The sequence below is a fragment of the Mustela nivalis genome, assembly GCF_964662115.1.
Source record: "Mustela nivalis genome assembly, chromosome: 18".
NCBI lineage: Eukaryota > Metazoa > Chordata > Mammalia > Carnivora > Mustelidae > Mustela > Mustela nivalis.
In genome coordinates this window covers 55,320,491-55,336,344 of record NC_139037.1, presented here as the reverse complement: position 1 = coordinate 55,336,344, position 15,854 = coordinate 55,320,491, and the positions used below count along the sequence as shown (strand labels likewise).

General features: G+C 53.5%; 1 protein-coding gene across 2 annotated transcripts; it reads left to right on the top strand.

Moving 5' to 3' along the window:
- Positions 1-75: 75 nt before the first annotated feature.
- Positions 76-15,743, top strand: RUVBL2 (RuvB like AAA ATPase 2). Of its 2 annotated transcripts, none has more exons than XM_082710384.1 (15): positions 76-213; positions 2,840-2,894; positions 4,173-4,228; positions 4,515-4,656; positions 6,082-6,211; positions 6,370-6,436; positions 10,645-10,751; positions 10,847-10,940; positions 11,328-11,451; positions 11,795-11,889; positions 11,992-12,110; positions 14,362-14,481; positions 14,905-15,034; positions 15,383-15,497; positions 15,623-15,743. In XM_082710384.1, the coding sequence occupies exons 1-15, from the start codon at positions 202-204 to the stop codon at positions 15,646-15,648; spliced, it is 1,392 nt and encodes a 463-aa protein (XP_082566510.1). In that variant the 5' UTR covers positions 76-201; the 3' UTR covers positions 15,649-15,743. The 2 variants fall into 2 exon arrangements, with proteins under 2 accessions (XP_082566510.1, XP_082566511.1); XM_082710385.1 differs by having other exon boundaries at positions 90-213; positions 2,818-2,894.
- Positions 15,744-15,854: the final 111 nt, after the last annotated feature.

Sequence of the window (15,854 nt, the reverse complement as noted above, 5' to 3'; positions counted from 1 at the left end):
GGAGTTCCGGGAAACCCTTTACCATCTCAGTCTGCAGAGGAGCGGGGCCTAAAAAGTGACGCCACACCCCCACAAGGAGAGTTTGCATATTTATGAGGAAACGTCGAGATCTTTGGAGGACCTAGCCATCTAGAAGGACCAGAACGCCTCGTTTCTAGCGCGTTTCCGTTTCCGCTAGGATATTGGCGGTTGGTGAGCATCATGGCAACCGTGGTAAGTGCCGGCGTGGGGATTGCTGAGGAGCGAACCCTCACTCCTGAGTCTGAGCGGGAACGGTGCTGGGGACCCGGGCCCCTGGGTCTGAGGGAGAAGGCCTAAGGTCCAGGGTTCCCAGTTATGAGGGAGGAGAAGGTCTGGGGGCCAGGACTCCCGGGTCTGGAAGAGGAGAGGGCATGGGAGTCAGCACACCCTTGTGTGAGGAAGGAGGTGGCTGGAGGTCTGGACTCCTGGGTCTGAGGGAGGAGGGGGCTGGGGGCCTGCGCTCCTGCATCTGAGGGAGGTGGAGTCTGGGGCCTGCACCCCTGGGTCTGAGGGAGGTGGAGGAGCTGTGGGCAGGACTCCTGAGTCTGAGGGAGAAGGCTGCTGGGGCCTGGGCTCCTGTGTCTGAGGGAGGAGGAGGCTGGGGCCAGGACTCCCAGGTCTGGGGAAGGAGAGGGCCTGGGAGCCAGCACTCTCTTGTCTGAGGAAGAAGGTGACTGCGGGTCTGGACTCTTGGGTCTGAGGGAGGAGGGGGCTGGAGACCTGAGCTCCTGCATTTGAGGGAGGAGGAGGCTTGGGGCCTGCATCCCTGGGTCTGAGGGAGGAGGAGGAGCTGGGGTCAGGACTCCTGGATCTGAGGGAGTTGGAGGAGCTGTGGGCAGGACTTCTGAGTCTGAGGGAGAAGGCTGCTGGGGCCTGGGCTCCTGTGTCTGAGGTAGGAGTCTGGGGGCCAGGACTCCTGGTCTGAGGAGGAGTAAGGGGGTGGTATCCTGGAATCCTGGATTCAAGTGTTATTCAAGGTCTCAGTGGTCCGATCTGACCCTATCATGTTATGGGAACTCCCAACTTCTAGTCCTCTGGGTGCAATCAGCAGATAGTTCTGCAAACTTTGCCCTAAAGTTTGATGAGGGTTGTAGTATCTTGGGCTTCAAGCCATTCAGGAGCCTTGGGTTGTTGATGGTATGAATGGCACCTGAGTACAGGAGGAGGCTCAGGTGGGGACTTGTCCTGTGTGCTTAAGAGTGAGGAATTGCGGGGCGCCTGGGTGGCTCAGTGGGTTAGGCCTCTGTCTTCGCCTCAGGTCATGATCCCAGAGTCCTGGGATCGAGCCCCGCATCGGGCTCTCTGCTCAGCAGGGAGCCTGCTTCCTCCTCTCTCTGACTGCTTCTCTGCCTACTTGTGATCTCTCCCTCTCTGTCAAATAAATAAATAAAATCTTAAAAAAAAAAAAAAAAAAAAGAGTGAGGAGTTGCTTAACCTTGAGCCACAAGAGTGTTGAGGACCTGGAGGGTATCCGTGGGGAAGGGGACACAGCTGGGGTGCAGAGGCTGGGGATCTTGTCATGGAATTGTTTGGGCCATTTTCATATTTTGGCACCTCATACTTGGGGCTGATGCTCAGTAGGTTATCACTTGAATTTTTTTTTTTATTTTTATTTATTTGACAGAGAGAGGGAGAGATGGAACACAAGCAGGGGGAGTGGGAGAGGGAGAAGCAGGCTTCCTGCAAAGCAGGGAGCCCAATGCGGGCTCGACCCCAGGACCCCAAGATCATGACCCGAGCCAAAGGCAGAGGCCTAATGACTGAGCCACCCAGGCGCCCCTCACTTGAATTTTTTAAAAAGATTTTATTTATTCATTTGCGAGAGAGCCAATAAGGACACAGTCAGGGGGCGAGGGAAAAGGAGAAGCAGACTCCCGGCTGAGCTGGAATCCTGAGGCAGGGCTTGATCCCAGGACCTGGAGAAGGCAGATGCTTAACTATCTGAGTCACCCAGGTGCCCCTCCAGGGGCTCTTGAATTGTCCCGGGGGGCACTTACTCATCTCTCTCCCCTATAGAGAAGGAATGGTGACTGGGGGCTCTTTGCAGAGAGCTGGAGACACCAGAGGACCCAATACCTGCTTGTCAAGTCAGCTCAGACTTTAGTACATCATTCATCCAAACCCTAAGAGTTGAACCCCAAGTGAACAAGCAAGATGTGGGCTGTGCCCTTCATGGGACTCCCATCCGCTGGAGCCGAGAACATTGATTGGACAGTCTCCCCCCTAAATGTGAGATTACACAGGGAGATTGGGCTCCCAAGGGAGACCTCACATTCTGCCCAGACATCCGGAGACCCTGGAACAAGTTAGGCTGGGGCAGCGGTCGGGGAGGGCCTCCTTTCGTTCACTTCATCTAATTCAGTGGGGGAGCTGGGGAGAGCAGGCTGGACCCTGGGACTTGTGCGTGCAAAGGCCTGGTGACAGATTTGGGCAGCAAGGTACAAAGGGACTGGGCGATCGACCTAGCTTGCTACTCCATTTGGTGTCTGTCCTTCTGGTTGTGGGAGTGGAGAAAACTTCTTCCTTCACCATAACATTCCAGGACACCACGCACTGTGCCAGGTCCTGGGGACAGAGCTGTGAATGAGACAGACACGGTCCTTATTGTTCTGGGACTTGGTGTACTGGGGTCAACCAACCAGCATTTGTTGGTGACAGACGAGAAGGGTGGGAGTGACAGATGTTGGGGCTGTTGGCCTGCCCTACGTAGGGAAGAGGAATGAAAAGGACTGCCTCCTGGAAGCGGGCGGGAGGGACGGAGGAGGTAGTGAAAACTGGGATCATCTGACTCTTCAGACGTGTCTTCCTCTGCTCCCAGACGGCCACAACCAAGGTCCCAGAGATCCGAGATGTGACGAGGATTGAGCGTATCGGTGAGTGAGCATAGCCACCCCTGCATGCCCCCTGAGACAGAGCCAGACTGCCCAGGGACCCTGAGAGGGAAGTGGGCTGAGTGCCAGAGTGGACTCAGATGGCACAGGGGGACCGTGCTGGGAACCACTTCCGTTGCAAGAGGCTGATTGCTCTCGGCCTCAGTGTCCTTCTCCTCAGAATGGAGCAGAGGGGGACGCCTGGGTGGCTCAGTTGGTTAAGCAGCTGCCTTCGGCTCAGGTCATGATCCCAGCGTCCTGGGATCGAGTCCCACATCGGGCTCCTTGCTCAGCGGGGAGCCTGCTTCTCCCTCTGCCTCTGCCTGCCATTCTGTCTGCCTGTGCTCGCTCTCTCCCACTCTCTCTCTGATAAATAAATAAAATCTTTAAAAAAAAAAAAAAAAAAAAAAAAGAATGGAGCAGAGGTAGTTCCCCTCTTCAATGGATAGAAGATTCCATAAGGTCAGGCACATAGAGCCCTTAACGTGCAGGGGCCAACATTGTTTCAGCTCTTAGAGGGCCAGGTGCTGTTGGAGCAGAAGACCCGGTACCTTCTCTGCAGGGTGCTTACAATCTGGGGCTGGGGTCAGCAAATCTTTTCTTAAAGAGCCAGATATAACTCTCTTCTCTTTGGCAAATATTTCAGTTCTCCTGCTGCAGTGCAAAAGCAGCCACAGGCCCTGTGTAAGGGAACGGTCGTGGTGCTGTGCCAATAAAATTTTATTTACAAAAACAAGAAGCCTGGCCCACAGGCTCTAGTTTGTGCAGCCTTGGTCCAGTGTGAAACATTGAAATCCCACATCTGTGTCTCTCACTGGGCTGTGTGGTCTTGGCCAAGGGGCCTAACCTCTCTGGGCTCCTTCCTTAACTTCATGGTGGTGAGGGCCTGAGGAGGTTGTTGAACCCCAGAAGCACTCTGGGGTGGTAATAGCTGCGACTCTGTTTCTCAGGGTTATGTGGAATGAGATAAGAATCTGTAGGGCCACTTAGTCTATAAATGTAAAGTAATTGTGATCGTCAGCTGTTCCAGTTAGAGTCTGATCTGATGGTGCGGTAAGCCAGGTCTTGGTCATTCTGGCCCACTGTGCTGTAGCTTAAGGGCAGTTCTAGTTTATTAAGCCTTTACCCCGACCAGCCCTCCTCCCCGTGAGGTAGAGACTCAGACCCCCCTATCTGACCAAGGAGGAAACTAGGGCTCAGAGACAAAGCCCCTTTTTTCAGGCCACACATTATCCCGAGCTGACGGGTGACTGTGTCTTTTGGTTCTTTCCCCTCATGCAGGTGCACACTCGCACATCCGGGGGCTGGGGCTGGACGATGCCTTGGAGCCACGGCAGGTAGAGCTGAGGGCGGTGAGGTGGGGAGGCTGATCCCTGGAGGTCCCAGGCACAGGGGGTTTCCCTGTTAGGGTCTCCCAGACCTCTGGCCACCTATCTATAAAATGTAGCCACGTGTAGAGTTTTATTAATTTTTAAAAATTGGGGTGGAAAAGGTTTTTTCAGCTTTTTTCCCTAAGTCCTAGCCAACAGCATGCCCTTTTGTCTCCCTGGCCTGGAGGTAGTGGAAATGGGGTGGCAGCCCAGTGGGTAGTCACCTGGTGTGCGCTTGCCTTCCACCCCATAGGCTTCCCAGGGCATGGTGGGGCAACTGGCAGCCCGGCGGGCGGCTGGCGTTGTGCTGGAGATGATCCGGGAAGGGAAGATCGCCGGGCGGGCAGTGCTCATCGCTGGCCAGCCAGGCACTGGGAAGACAGCCATTGCCATGGGTAAGAATGCTCTCGGGGCAGGAGCTCTTTGGCTCTCTGCCAGATAACCCTTACTGTATAAATCCGGCTTGGCTTCAGCCACATTTAACAGGCCGCCCAAAATGGCAGGAACATAAACACTCTGGCTCATTCTCTCACGTAGAAGAATCTGCCTTCCCACCTCAACATCATCCTCTGTACTTGCTTCCATGTCAGGGTCACCTCCTGTTCCAAGAGGGTTGCCTAAGCTCCAGCCTTCCCATCCATACTTCCACATAGGAGGAAGAAGAAAGAGATCTTGCAGTGATTATGTACCTCCCTCCCTTTAAAGGTAGCTCCCTTTAAGCAGCTGTCTTGCGACTCCCACACGGTTTTACTTAATATCTCATTGACCAGAACTTAAGCATATCATCACATTTACTGCGACATGATGAGACATGAGCACATCTCTTGTTTTAATGTGGACCATTGCTTCCTTAGTAAAGTGGGGGTCCTGGGCCAGACACTGGGGACACTTAGATGAGGAAGGGCAAAGCCTTGACTTTAGGGAGTTTCTGGTCTTGGGGACACAGTTCCTTCCAGGCTGATGGATGCTGTAACAGACAGAGGCAAATCCTGACCCTAATGAGGGAGCAGGGAAGGACGCGGTGGCAGTTACCAGGAGAGCCTTCCCAGAGAAGTCAGGCCCTGAGCCAAGACTTGCAGAGTATCTGGACAGTAAAGAACAGGGTAGCCAGGCACAGAGTGTGGCATATCTCTGAAAAGGGGACCAGGAAGAGTCCCCACCTCCCACTGGTGAAAAGGGTTCAGGAAGTCACTTTGGGACTCAGTGTGGTGCTTGGAGTGACTACAAGATCAGCCCCACTGGCCACCAGCCAACCCCAGGCCAGAGAGAAGATCTGTTCCCCGGCTTGTCCCCGGTCATGTGACGGGTTCATGGTTGGACACCAGTGCCCACCTGTCGCCCCCAGGTCGCTTCTCTGCAGGGTGCCTCCCCTACTAGTGGTCCCTGTTCTACAGAGAGGCAAACAGGCTCGAAGCAGACAAGACTTCTCAGGATCACGTGGTGCTAAGCGGTCGGGCCAGGATTCAACCTAGGCAGTCTGGCTCCAGAGCCATTACCCTTAACTGTTTCAGCCCTCTTTTGGCCTCTATTCCTGTGCATTGCCCGTGAGCCCAGAGGCTAAACAGCTCCTAGAGGTTGAGAGATGGGCTTGGCAAGAAGATCAGGTCATGAAGTTGGCCCTCTAGTTAGCATCGGGTTCAAACCATGCCTCCGTGTGCAGCCTGCCATCCCTGGCTTTCTCCATGTCTCCCTGTCTGCCCCCGGCGCTGAGCCCGTCTCAACTATGCTCCTTCCTGAGCAGGGAGAGAGCTGGTTTGACACAGTGTAGGTGGTGCCTGCTGTTAGGCTGATCCCCCCTACCCAGACCACCTCTTCCTTAGGCATGGCACAAGCCCTGGGCCCTGACACCCCGTTCACAGCCATTGCGGGCAGCGAGATCTTCTCCCTGGAAATGAGCAAGACAGAGGCGCTGACGCAGGCCTTCCGGCGGTCTATTGGTGTTCGCATCAAGTAAGCACAGGACCCAGGGCTGGGGATGGAGTCAGCTCACAGAGCCTCGGAATGACCCTGTCCTGTTCGACTTGTTCTGTGCCCAAGGACTCGTGGGAGTTAGCCATTCCCAAGGGCCCAGGCATTGGGCTCTCTGCTCATACCTGTTCTCTGCCTAGGGAAGAGACCGAGATCATTGAAGGGGAGGTGGTGGAGATCCAGATTGACCGGCCAGCGACAGGGACGGTGAGTCTGCTATCAGCCTAGGCCACCTCCAGGGCTGGAGGGTGGAGCGACGGAATCCGTGGAATGTTTGATCTGCAGGTTGGAGCCCTCTCCGGGTGCCTACGGTTGGGGGTCAGTTTATCCCCTGGTGAGCAGCACCGTGAGCAGTTAATACCAAATAGTGTCATGACAGAGAAAGTCTGGAAGTTTCTCATAGTTAATTTTTTTTTTTAAGTTTTATTTATTTAAGTAATCTCTACCCCCCAACATGGGACTCGAACTTAAGAGTTGCATGCTCTTTTGACTGAACCAGCTGGGGGGGCCTTCTCATAGTTAATCTTTGTGTGTGTGTGTGTGCGCAAAATGGTGGTTTTCTCAAAGGACGGGGACAGGACCTGTGGGCAGGAGCTGCTGCACTCTCTCTTGACTGATTCTTTCTTTCTTCCTTTCTCTCTTTCTTTCTTTCTTTGACAGGCAGAGATTACAAGTAGGCTGAGAGGCAGGCAGAGAGAGAGAAAAGGAAGAAGCAGGCTCCCTGCTGAGCAGAGAGCCCGATGCGGGGCTCAATCCCAGGACCCTGGGATCATGACCTGAGCTGAAGGCAGAGGCTTTAACCCACTGAGCCACCCAGGCGCCCCTCTCATGACTGATTCTTAATGGTCAGGCTTAAGAACATTTTCTTTGAGATTTTATGCAGCTTAGCACTTAAAAGCATTTCCTATCCAGGTTGTTGTGATTCCCTCCCCTTTTTTTTTTTTATATAAAGTTGAGAATGATAACGTTCTTGTTGTAAAATGAAACACTTAAGGAAGCACATAAAGTAATCATGTGGTTAGTAAGTTATTATAAAGCAAATCCCCTTAGGACCACCAGCAAGATAAAAAACTAGAACTTCAGGGTGCCTGGGTGGCTCAGTGGTTTAAGCCTCTGCCTTTGCCTTGGGTCATGATCTCGGGGTCTTGGGATCAAGCCCTGCATCAGGCTCTCTGCTCAGTGGGGAGCCTGCTTCCCCCTCTCTACCTGCCTCTCTGTCTACTTGTGATCTCTCTATCAAATAAATAAATAACATCTTTAAAGAAAAAAAACCTAGAACTTTGCTGGCTCCCGACCCCTGGGAGCCATGGGTCCACTTCTGGTCTCTGTGGATTTGCCAGTTTGGGGCCATTCTTACACACAGGGTCCTGTGGCAGGTGACTTGCCATGGCTGGCTTCTCTTCCTCTGTCTGTAATTCTCTCGTACATGTTCAGTTGTAGTTGCTGGTAACACGCCAAATGATGGAAAGTTTAGGGGCGCCTGGGTGGCTCAATGGGTTAAAGCCTCTGCCTTCGGCTCAGGTCATGATCCCAGGGTCCTGGGATTGAGCCCCACATCGGGCTCTCTGCTCAGCGGGGAGCCTGCTTCCTCTTCTCTCTCTACCTGCCTCTCTGCCTACTTGTGATCTCTGTCTGTCAAATAAATAAATAAAATCTTTAAAAAAAAGAAAAATGATGGAAAGTTTAGACATGCTGCAGGCCTCTTGACCTCGCACCGAGTCACCTTCCATTCCTGTGTCTTGTCCCGTGGACACTGTACTCTTCTTTCATTTGCTCGTCGTTCTCAGTGGAAATAAGTTTCAGAAGCACAATTCCATTGACTTGCAATTTCTTTTTTTTTTTTTTCTTTTTTTAAAGATTTTATTTATTTGACAGAGAGAGAGAAAGCAAGAGAGGGAACATAAGCAAGGGTAGTGGGAGAGGGAGAAGCAGGCTCCCTGCTGAGCAGGGAGCCCAATGTAGGACTGGATCCCAGGACCCTGGAATCATGACCTGAGCTGAAGGCAGATACCTAATGACGGAGACACCCAGGCACCCTGCAATTTCTTTTTTTTTTTTAAGATTTTATTTATTTATTTGACAGGCAGAGATCACAAGTAAGCAGAGAGGCAGGCAGAGAGAGAGAGGAGGAAGCAGGCTCCCCACTGAGCAGAGAGACTGATGCGGGGCTCGATCCCAGGACCCTGGGATCATGACCTGAGCGGAAGGCAGAGGCTTTAACCCACTGAGCCACCCAGGTGCCCCTGCAATTTCTGTTTTAAAAAGATTTTATTCCTTTATTTGAGAGAGAGAATGAGCAAGGGGAGTGACAAAGGGAGAGGGAGAAGCAGACACTCCGTAGAGAAGGGAGCCTGACACCGGGCTTGATCCCAGGACCCTAGGATCATGACCTGCGTGGGAGGTAGATACCCAACTAACTGAGCCCCTCAGGTGCCCCTCAACTTGCATTTTTAACCCCTGTCTCTAACTCCTTAGTTAGTCTTATCCATTGGCAATTACCTTTTGAATTTTAAAGATTTTATTTATTTATTTGACAGAGATCACAAGGCAGAGAGGCAGGCAGAGAGAGGGGGAAGCAGGCTCTCCACTGAGCAGAGAACCCACGGTGGGGCTCCATCCCAGGACCCTGAGATCATGACCTGAGCTGAAGGCAGAGGCTCAACCCACTGAGCCATCCAGGTGCCCCTACCTTTTGAATTTTTAAAATGTGGTAGGAGAATATTTAAACATAGAGAAAGCCATCCCCAAGATAGTTCTTCTGATTAGTTATTAATTTTTTTAATCTTTTATTTTTTTTAAAGATTTTATCTATTGTTTATTTGGCAGAGGGAGACACAGTGAGAGAAAAAGCACAAGCAGGGGGAGTGGGAGAAAGAGAAGCAGGCTTCCTGCCGAACAGGGAGGCTGATGCAAGGCTCAATCCCAGAATCTGGGATCATCACCTGAGCCAAAGGCAAACAATTAACCAGCTGAGCCACCCATGCACCCCTTGTTTTTATTTATTTTTTAAATTTTAAAGTAAACTCTACCCTCAATGTGGGGCTGGAACTCAACAGCCCTCAGATCAGGAGTCTCATGCTCCCCCGACTGAGTCAGTCAGATGTCCACCCCCAACAAAATGTTTTTATTTTATTTTTATTTATCTTTTGATTAGTAAGGATTTACGCCCAACCTGGAGCCCAGTGTGGTACTTGAACTCACAACCCTGAAATCAAGACCTGAGCTGAGATCAAAAGTCAGACACGTAACTGACTGAGCCACCCAGGTGCCCCACAAGATAGTTCTTTAAGTTAGATTTTTGTCACAGAAGACATTCATGGATGCACCCTCCCTTTAAAAATGTAAAACTGGAGGTGCCTGGCTGACTCAGGCAGTAGAGTGTGTGACTTGCTTTCTAAGGTCATGAGTTGGAGCTTCATGGTGGGTATAGAGATGCTTAAATAAATATTTTGGGGCTCCTGGGTGGCTCAGTGTGTTAAGCCTCTGCCTTCGGCTCGAGTCGTGATCTCAGGGTCCTGGGATCGAGCCCCACATTGAGTCCCACATCGGGCTCTCTGCTCAGCAGGGAGCCTGCTTCCCCCTCTCTCTCTGCCTGCCTCTCTGCCTACTTGTGATCTTTGTCTGTCAAATAAATAAATAAAATCTTTAAAAAAAAAAAAATGTAAAGCCAAAACCATCTTTCTCTCCCTTCCAAATCTTGGCTTTTTCTTTCCGCCACCTGTCCCTACAGAAAGGACCGCTCCCTAGAAACAAGACCGACAGCTATGCACTGATTGTGCTTACCTTATGGGAGGGAGAGTGGTATTTTTGTTTTCTTAGCTGTGTTTAGCTTAGCTCTGGGTCATCTGGTTTTGTGAACGGTAAAAAAGTTACCTGGATAGAAAATGAAGAATGTGGGATTGTGATCCCCGCCCCTCCCATGTCATGGACTGCTAGTCCGTGTTGCTGTTCTTAAAAACTTAACCTTTGGGGCACCTGGGTGGCTCAGTGGGTTAAAGCTCTGCCTTCAGCTCTGGTTCATGATCCCAGGGTCCAGGGATTGAGCCCCACATCGGGCTCTCTGCTCCACGGCGAGCCTGCTTCCCTTCTTCTCTCTGCCTGCCTCTCTGCCTACTTGCAATCTCTGTTAAATAAATAATAAATTCAAACAAACAAACAAACAAAACTTAACCTTTTAGGCAAGTTGTTTGCTTGCTGTGGTTTTAGTAATCGGTTAGTTAAGAAGTTGACAAACAATAAGCTGTATATGTTGAAGGTTGACATATGTGTGTACCCATGAGGCTGTCACCATGGTCGTGACAGTGAATATGTCCATGAGCCCCTAAGGCATCCCTGTGTCATGCCCATTTCAAAGCCATGTTGGGGAGATAGCGGGCCCGCTCTGAACTGCTTGCCTGGCATGTCACCCCTCTCAGGGCTCTAAGGTAGGCAAGCTGACCCTCAAGACGACAGAGATGGAGACCATCTACGACCTGGGCACCAAGATGATTGAGTCCCTGACCAAAGACAAGGTCCAGGCCGGGTGAGTGGCAGGGGGCCACACTGGGTGGCCAGGGTGGGGGATCTTGGGCCCTTTTTTGTCCTCACTCCCGCCCTCCTTCCCCCACCCCCCCACAGGGATGTGATCACCATTGACAAGGCCACGGGCAAGATCTCCAAGCTGGGCCGCTCCTTCACACGCGCTCGTGACTATGACGCTATGGGCTCCCAGGTGGGCCAGGGCTCTGGTGGTCCCCTTGCTCCAGACACCAGGATGTTTGTGTCTCCACCAACACCTCCATGGCCCAGAGGGTCTGGGTCCTCCAGTCACCCCAGCCCTGTGGCCCTGGCACTCTTGGTTTTTCTCTGTAACCTCTAGGGCAGCCAAGACCTTTTATCTTGGCTCTTGCTGGTGGTTTCCAAGGTCCTCTGGGAACTCCCCATCCTTCAGTGCTCTTGAATCCCCTAGTGGTGACTACTCTTGGACCTGGGTTTTCCAGATTCTCAGCTCCATTCCGAGGAGTCCGGAGTCCGAACTCCCCCTGCACAGGCCCCTCTGAACCTCCTTTCATGCTCTTCTCTGCCGATGTCTCTCCCTCCCCTTCCCCGGACCCTATAGACCAAGTTCGTGCAGTGTCCAGATGGGGAGCTCCAGAAACGCAAGGAGGTAGTCCACACCGTGTCCCTGCATGAAATTGACGTCATCAACTCCCGCACCCAGGGCTTCCTGGCTCTCTTCTCAGGTGGGGCGCCTTAGACTGGCCCTGCTCTGTGCAACCCCCCTTCCCCACCCTCCAGCGTATCCCATGGTTTGTCCATCCCACCCTGTTGCCGTCTGTCCCTCTCTTGGGTGGTCCAATGGGAGCTTGCGTGTCCTGCCCTCTCTTCTTCGCAGGTTCTCTGTCTCCGGTCCTCCTCCTCTCTGGGACGTTTAGAACTCCCACCCCTTCTGTCCCTTTGCCACTCCAGTTTTGGTCTGTCTTCCCTCTGTCCCTGGTGTCCCATCCTTCTCTGTCTTCATCCACCCTCCGGCTCTGGGTCCTTGTCTCCTCTCTGACCCTCCGCGCACTACCCCTGCCTCCCTAGGTGACACAGGGGAGATCAAGTCAGAAGTCCGAGAACAGATCAATGCCAAGGTAGCTGAGTGGCGTGAGGAGGGCAAGGCAGAGATCATCCCCGGGGTGAGTATCGGGGCCCGGCCAGGGCAGACGGCTTGCGGTGGTGGGAAATGGGAGGAGAGAGGCTTGGGTGGTGGATTTGACATACCCCCCAATGGCTCCCAGGTGCTGTTTATCGACGAGGTCCACATGCTGGACATTGAAAGCTTCTCCTTTCTTAATCGGGCCCTGGAGAGTGACATGGCGCCAGTCCTCATCATGGCCACCAACCGCGGCATCACCCGGTGAGCCAGCTGCTGGCCCCCTCAAAGGCCTCTGGGAGAAGGGGATGCTCCAGGCAGTGGGTATAGGCCCAGGGTAAGCAGATCACGTTTGCTGAGATTGGAACGAGACCCCACAAGTCCCAGGTCCCAGATGGAAAGATGTGCTTCCCTCAGACAAGGGAGGCAGGTACTCTGCTCTGCTTCACAAGGAAGCTGAGGGACCACGTTCTTTCTGTCTTTGTTCCTGTAGCCCTTGAGGCTGCAGTTCTCAAACTGTGCTGAGGCATCCCAGGGTGCTACAGAACACACACACAGAGGGCTGTGGGATGGTTTAAGTCTCTGACGGGTGCATAGAGGTGTGTGTTGGAAACTGCGTAAATCACTATGCTTAGCTCACTTTGCCCTAACCACCTTACAGAACAGAGCTGGATATTACTTTTGGCCTGGGAAACCTTCCTGAGCCATGAATACCCCAGGTTCTGGAAAAGCTTGAGAACCTCTGCCCTAGGGTGTTGCCTGCACCGCTCACTCTGTCGTCCCAGCTGGCTGCCTTCTCTGCCTCATCTGTATTGGCGGACAGGGAGGTGGAAGCCGGGGGTAAACGGCCCCCAGGAAGCTGGGGCCCCGTCATTGCTGCCGGGGACAAATGGGCAGATTGTCCCTGGCTTGTGTCCCTGGTGAACTGCTTGGACCCTAAAGCTGGGGAGGAAGGGAGTGCCTGGGTGGCTCAGTGGGTTAAGCCTCTGCCTTCAGCTCAGGTCATGATTTCGGGGTCCTGGGATTGAGCCCTGTGTCGGGCTTTCTGCTCGGCAGGGAGGCTGCTTCCCCCTCTCTCTCTGCCTGCCTCTCTGTGTCTGTCTATTAGATAGATAAGATCTTTAAACAAACAAACAAACAAAAGCTCCGGAGGTGGATATTGTCTCAGCCCCACATTACAGGTGAGGACAGCAAGGCCCCGTGACGGATCCTGAGGTCACAGGGAGAAGGGGTCAGGGCCAGAGCCAATCTCTGAACAGGGATAGGAGGAGACTGGCCAAGAGCAGGGCGCCAACCCAAGTCCCTCATTATCTGCACATTGTGTATTTGGGTGTCCGCATCCTCTCACTAACATTGATTTGTCCCCACCCCCAACACCAGTACCTGTGACACTCCAGTGCCTGGGGCAGATGTGCGTAGAGAGGCCACACATTTGAGTCGCCCTCTAGGGATGCTCCAAACCAAGCTCCAGCAGGGTGCCACCCGCCCGCCTTCTGGTTTCGGCTCACCAAAAGCATGTCCTTTTCCTGATTGGCTCAGCACCGCATTTGCTGCATTTTATGCTTTTTATTGGGGATTTCACGTCTAAAGGGGCCTGTCACTTCCCAGTGTCCCCAACCACAAGGCTGGAGTGGATGCATCTCGTAGAGAGAGTGTGTGTGTGTTAGGTGAGCTCCATTCGGGCCTGATGGAAAGTGTTAGCCGTTAGCCGTGAGTTCAAGGGCAGTGGGGCGATGACATATGTTACAAAAGATGTCTTTATTTTATTTATTTATTTATTTATTTTTAAGATTTTATTTATTCATTTGACAGCGAGAAATCACAAGTAGATGGAGAGGCAGGCAGAGAGAGAAGGGGGGGGAAGCAGGCTCCCTGCTGAGCAGAGAGCCCGATGTGGGACTCGATCCCAGGACCCTGAGATCATGACCCAAGCCGAAGGCAGCGGCCTAACCCAATGAGCCACCCAGGCGCCCCAACAAAAGATGTCTTTAAACAGAAGCACACACAACCAGGTTATATGTCAGTCGGTTGACAGCAATATTGTGACCAGAGGTTCACAAGAACCTAACCACGTGCGTCCCCAAGAAGCAGCGGTGTGACACTTGCCACTGAGCATTCGCCCCATTTTACAGAATGTAGCTCCCATGAGAAATGGGAACCCACAGTGTCTCCTGGGCCCTATGCTGGGCCTGGTGCAGCAGGGAGTAGGACCGGCCATCTCTTCCCTGTGGAGCTCTACCTCACGCAGAGGAGTGGGACCTTGACTCAGTAATCCCGGATAAAGATACCTAGCTAAAATCAGCCCATCCCTGAGGAGGGGGGGACGCAGCTGGGGGCCAGCTGCACCGTCGGTGGCGACAGCAGCCAGGAGCTGAAGGTTAAGTGGTATTTGCCCAGTGAGTGGGCTGTAGTGGCGTTGGGGAAGTGGGGGGGGGGGGGTATTCCAAGGAGAGGAAACGGAGAGCCGGGTCCTAGGAGCGTAGCCCTGACAGCTCTCCCTTCCCCTCCTCCCCAGGATCCGGGGTACCAGCTACCAGAGCCCCCACGGCATCCCCATCGACCTACTGGACCGACTGCTCATCGTCTCCACCTCTCCCTACAGTGAGAAGGACACGAAGCAGATCCTCCGCATCCGGTATGGGCCAGGCCACCTGCTGTCCCGGGTTGGGGCCAGGCTGTAAGCTTGAACAGCATGGGAGCACCCATCATGCTTGGCAAGTGGGGGCATGGAGGTTTGAGGGGGAAGGTCCCTGGGCCTGCAGGAGGTAGGGCAGGGCTGGGCTGGACATCCAAGCAGTGGCCTCCGATCTGAGAGTAGGGAAGGAGCGGAAGGGCAGGGCCTGATTGGGGGGTCGAGGGGGGGATCCCAGGCTGGAGGCCCAGCCATGCCTCTGAGGCTCTTCTTGCTACACGTTCTGTGGTTCTGAGGAGATCAACTCTGCACATCCCCCAGGATGTCCCACAGCGCCCGTGGGGGATGGGCTGGCCAGGGGGCGGGCATTTGCTGCAGTTGGAACCCGGGCCCTGGCTCACCACCCCCACCACCACCTGCCCACAGGTGTGAGGAGGAAGACGTAGAAATGAGTGAGGACGCCTACACAGTGCTGACGCGCATCGGGCTAGAGACCTCGCTGCGCTACGCCATCCAGCTCATCACGGCGGCCAGTCTCGTGTGCCGGAAGCGCAAGGTCAGGCCAACAGTAAGCCCCCAGGGGCAGGCCCGAGGGCGTGGGAGGCCCCGCTTGCCTCTCCAAGGGCCCGGTGTGCGTTTTTGGATTTAGTTCTGAACCAGGGTTTTTCAAAGGCCAGAAACATGGGTCTGTGGAGTTCATACCTGTATCTCCCGGCCTGACACAGAGCAGGTGCTCGCGGATGTCTGGGAGCTCCAAGTTAACACCATCAAGTCCATCTTCCAGATGAAGCCACCCAGGAAGGGAGGGTTTGGGCCCACAGCCGGGCAGGATTTGAACCCAGACCCCAGAGTTTTCACCCTGACCTGCCGGGGGCCCCACTGAGGTGTGGCCGTCCCCTGGCAGGGCACGGAAGTGCAAGTAGATGACATCAAACGAGTCTACTCGCTCTTTCTGGACGAGTCGCGTTCCACACAGTACATGAAGGAATACCAGGACGCCTTTCTCTTCAACGAGCTTAGTGAGTGTCCCCTGCTATGCCTGTCCCCGGGGTCACCCGCCAGAGGGCAGGCGGGTATCTGATCTGGAGACCTCAGTCCCCACTCCCAGCCCACACTGACCACCTGGCCTTCCTTCTCCCCACAGAAGGCGAAACCATGGACACCTCCTGAGCTGATCTCACCCTCGCCCTTTCCGCCCCAGCCCACCCTATTTTCTACTAGAGTTCTGACACTGTTACTTTGTATAAAATGGATCTGAAACTGGACCTATTCCCCCCTTCTTCTTTTTTTTTTTTTAAGAGAGAGAGCTAATGGGGCAGGGGGTGGCAGTGGGGCAGAAGGTGAGTGAAAGAGAGATTTAAGATTTTGAGATTTTT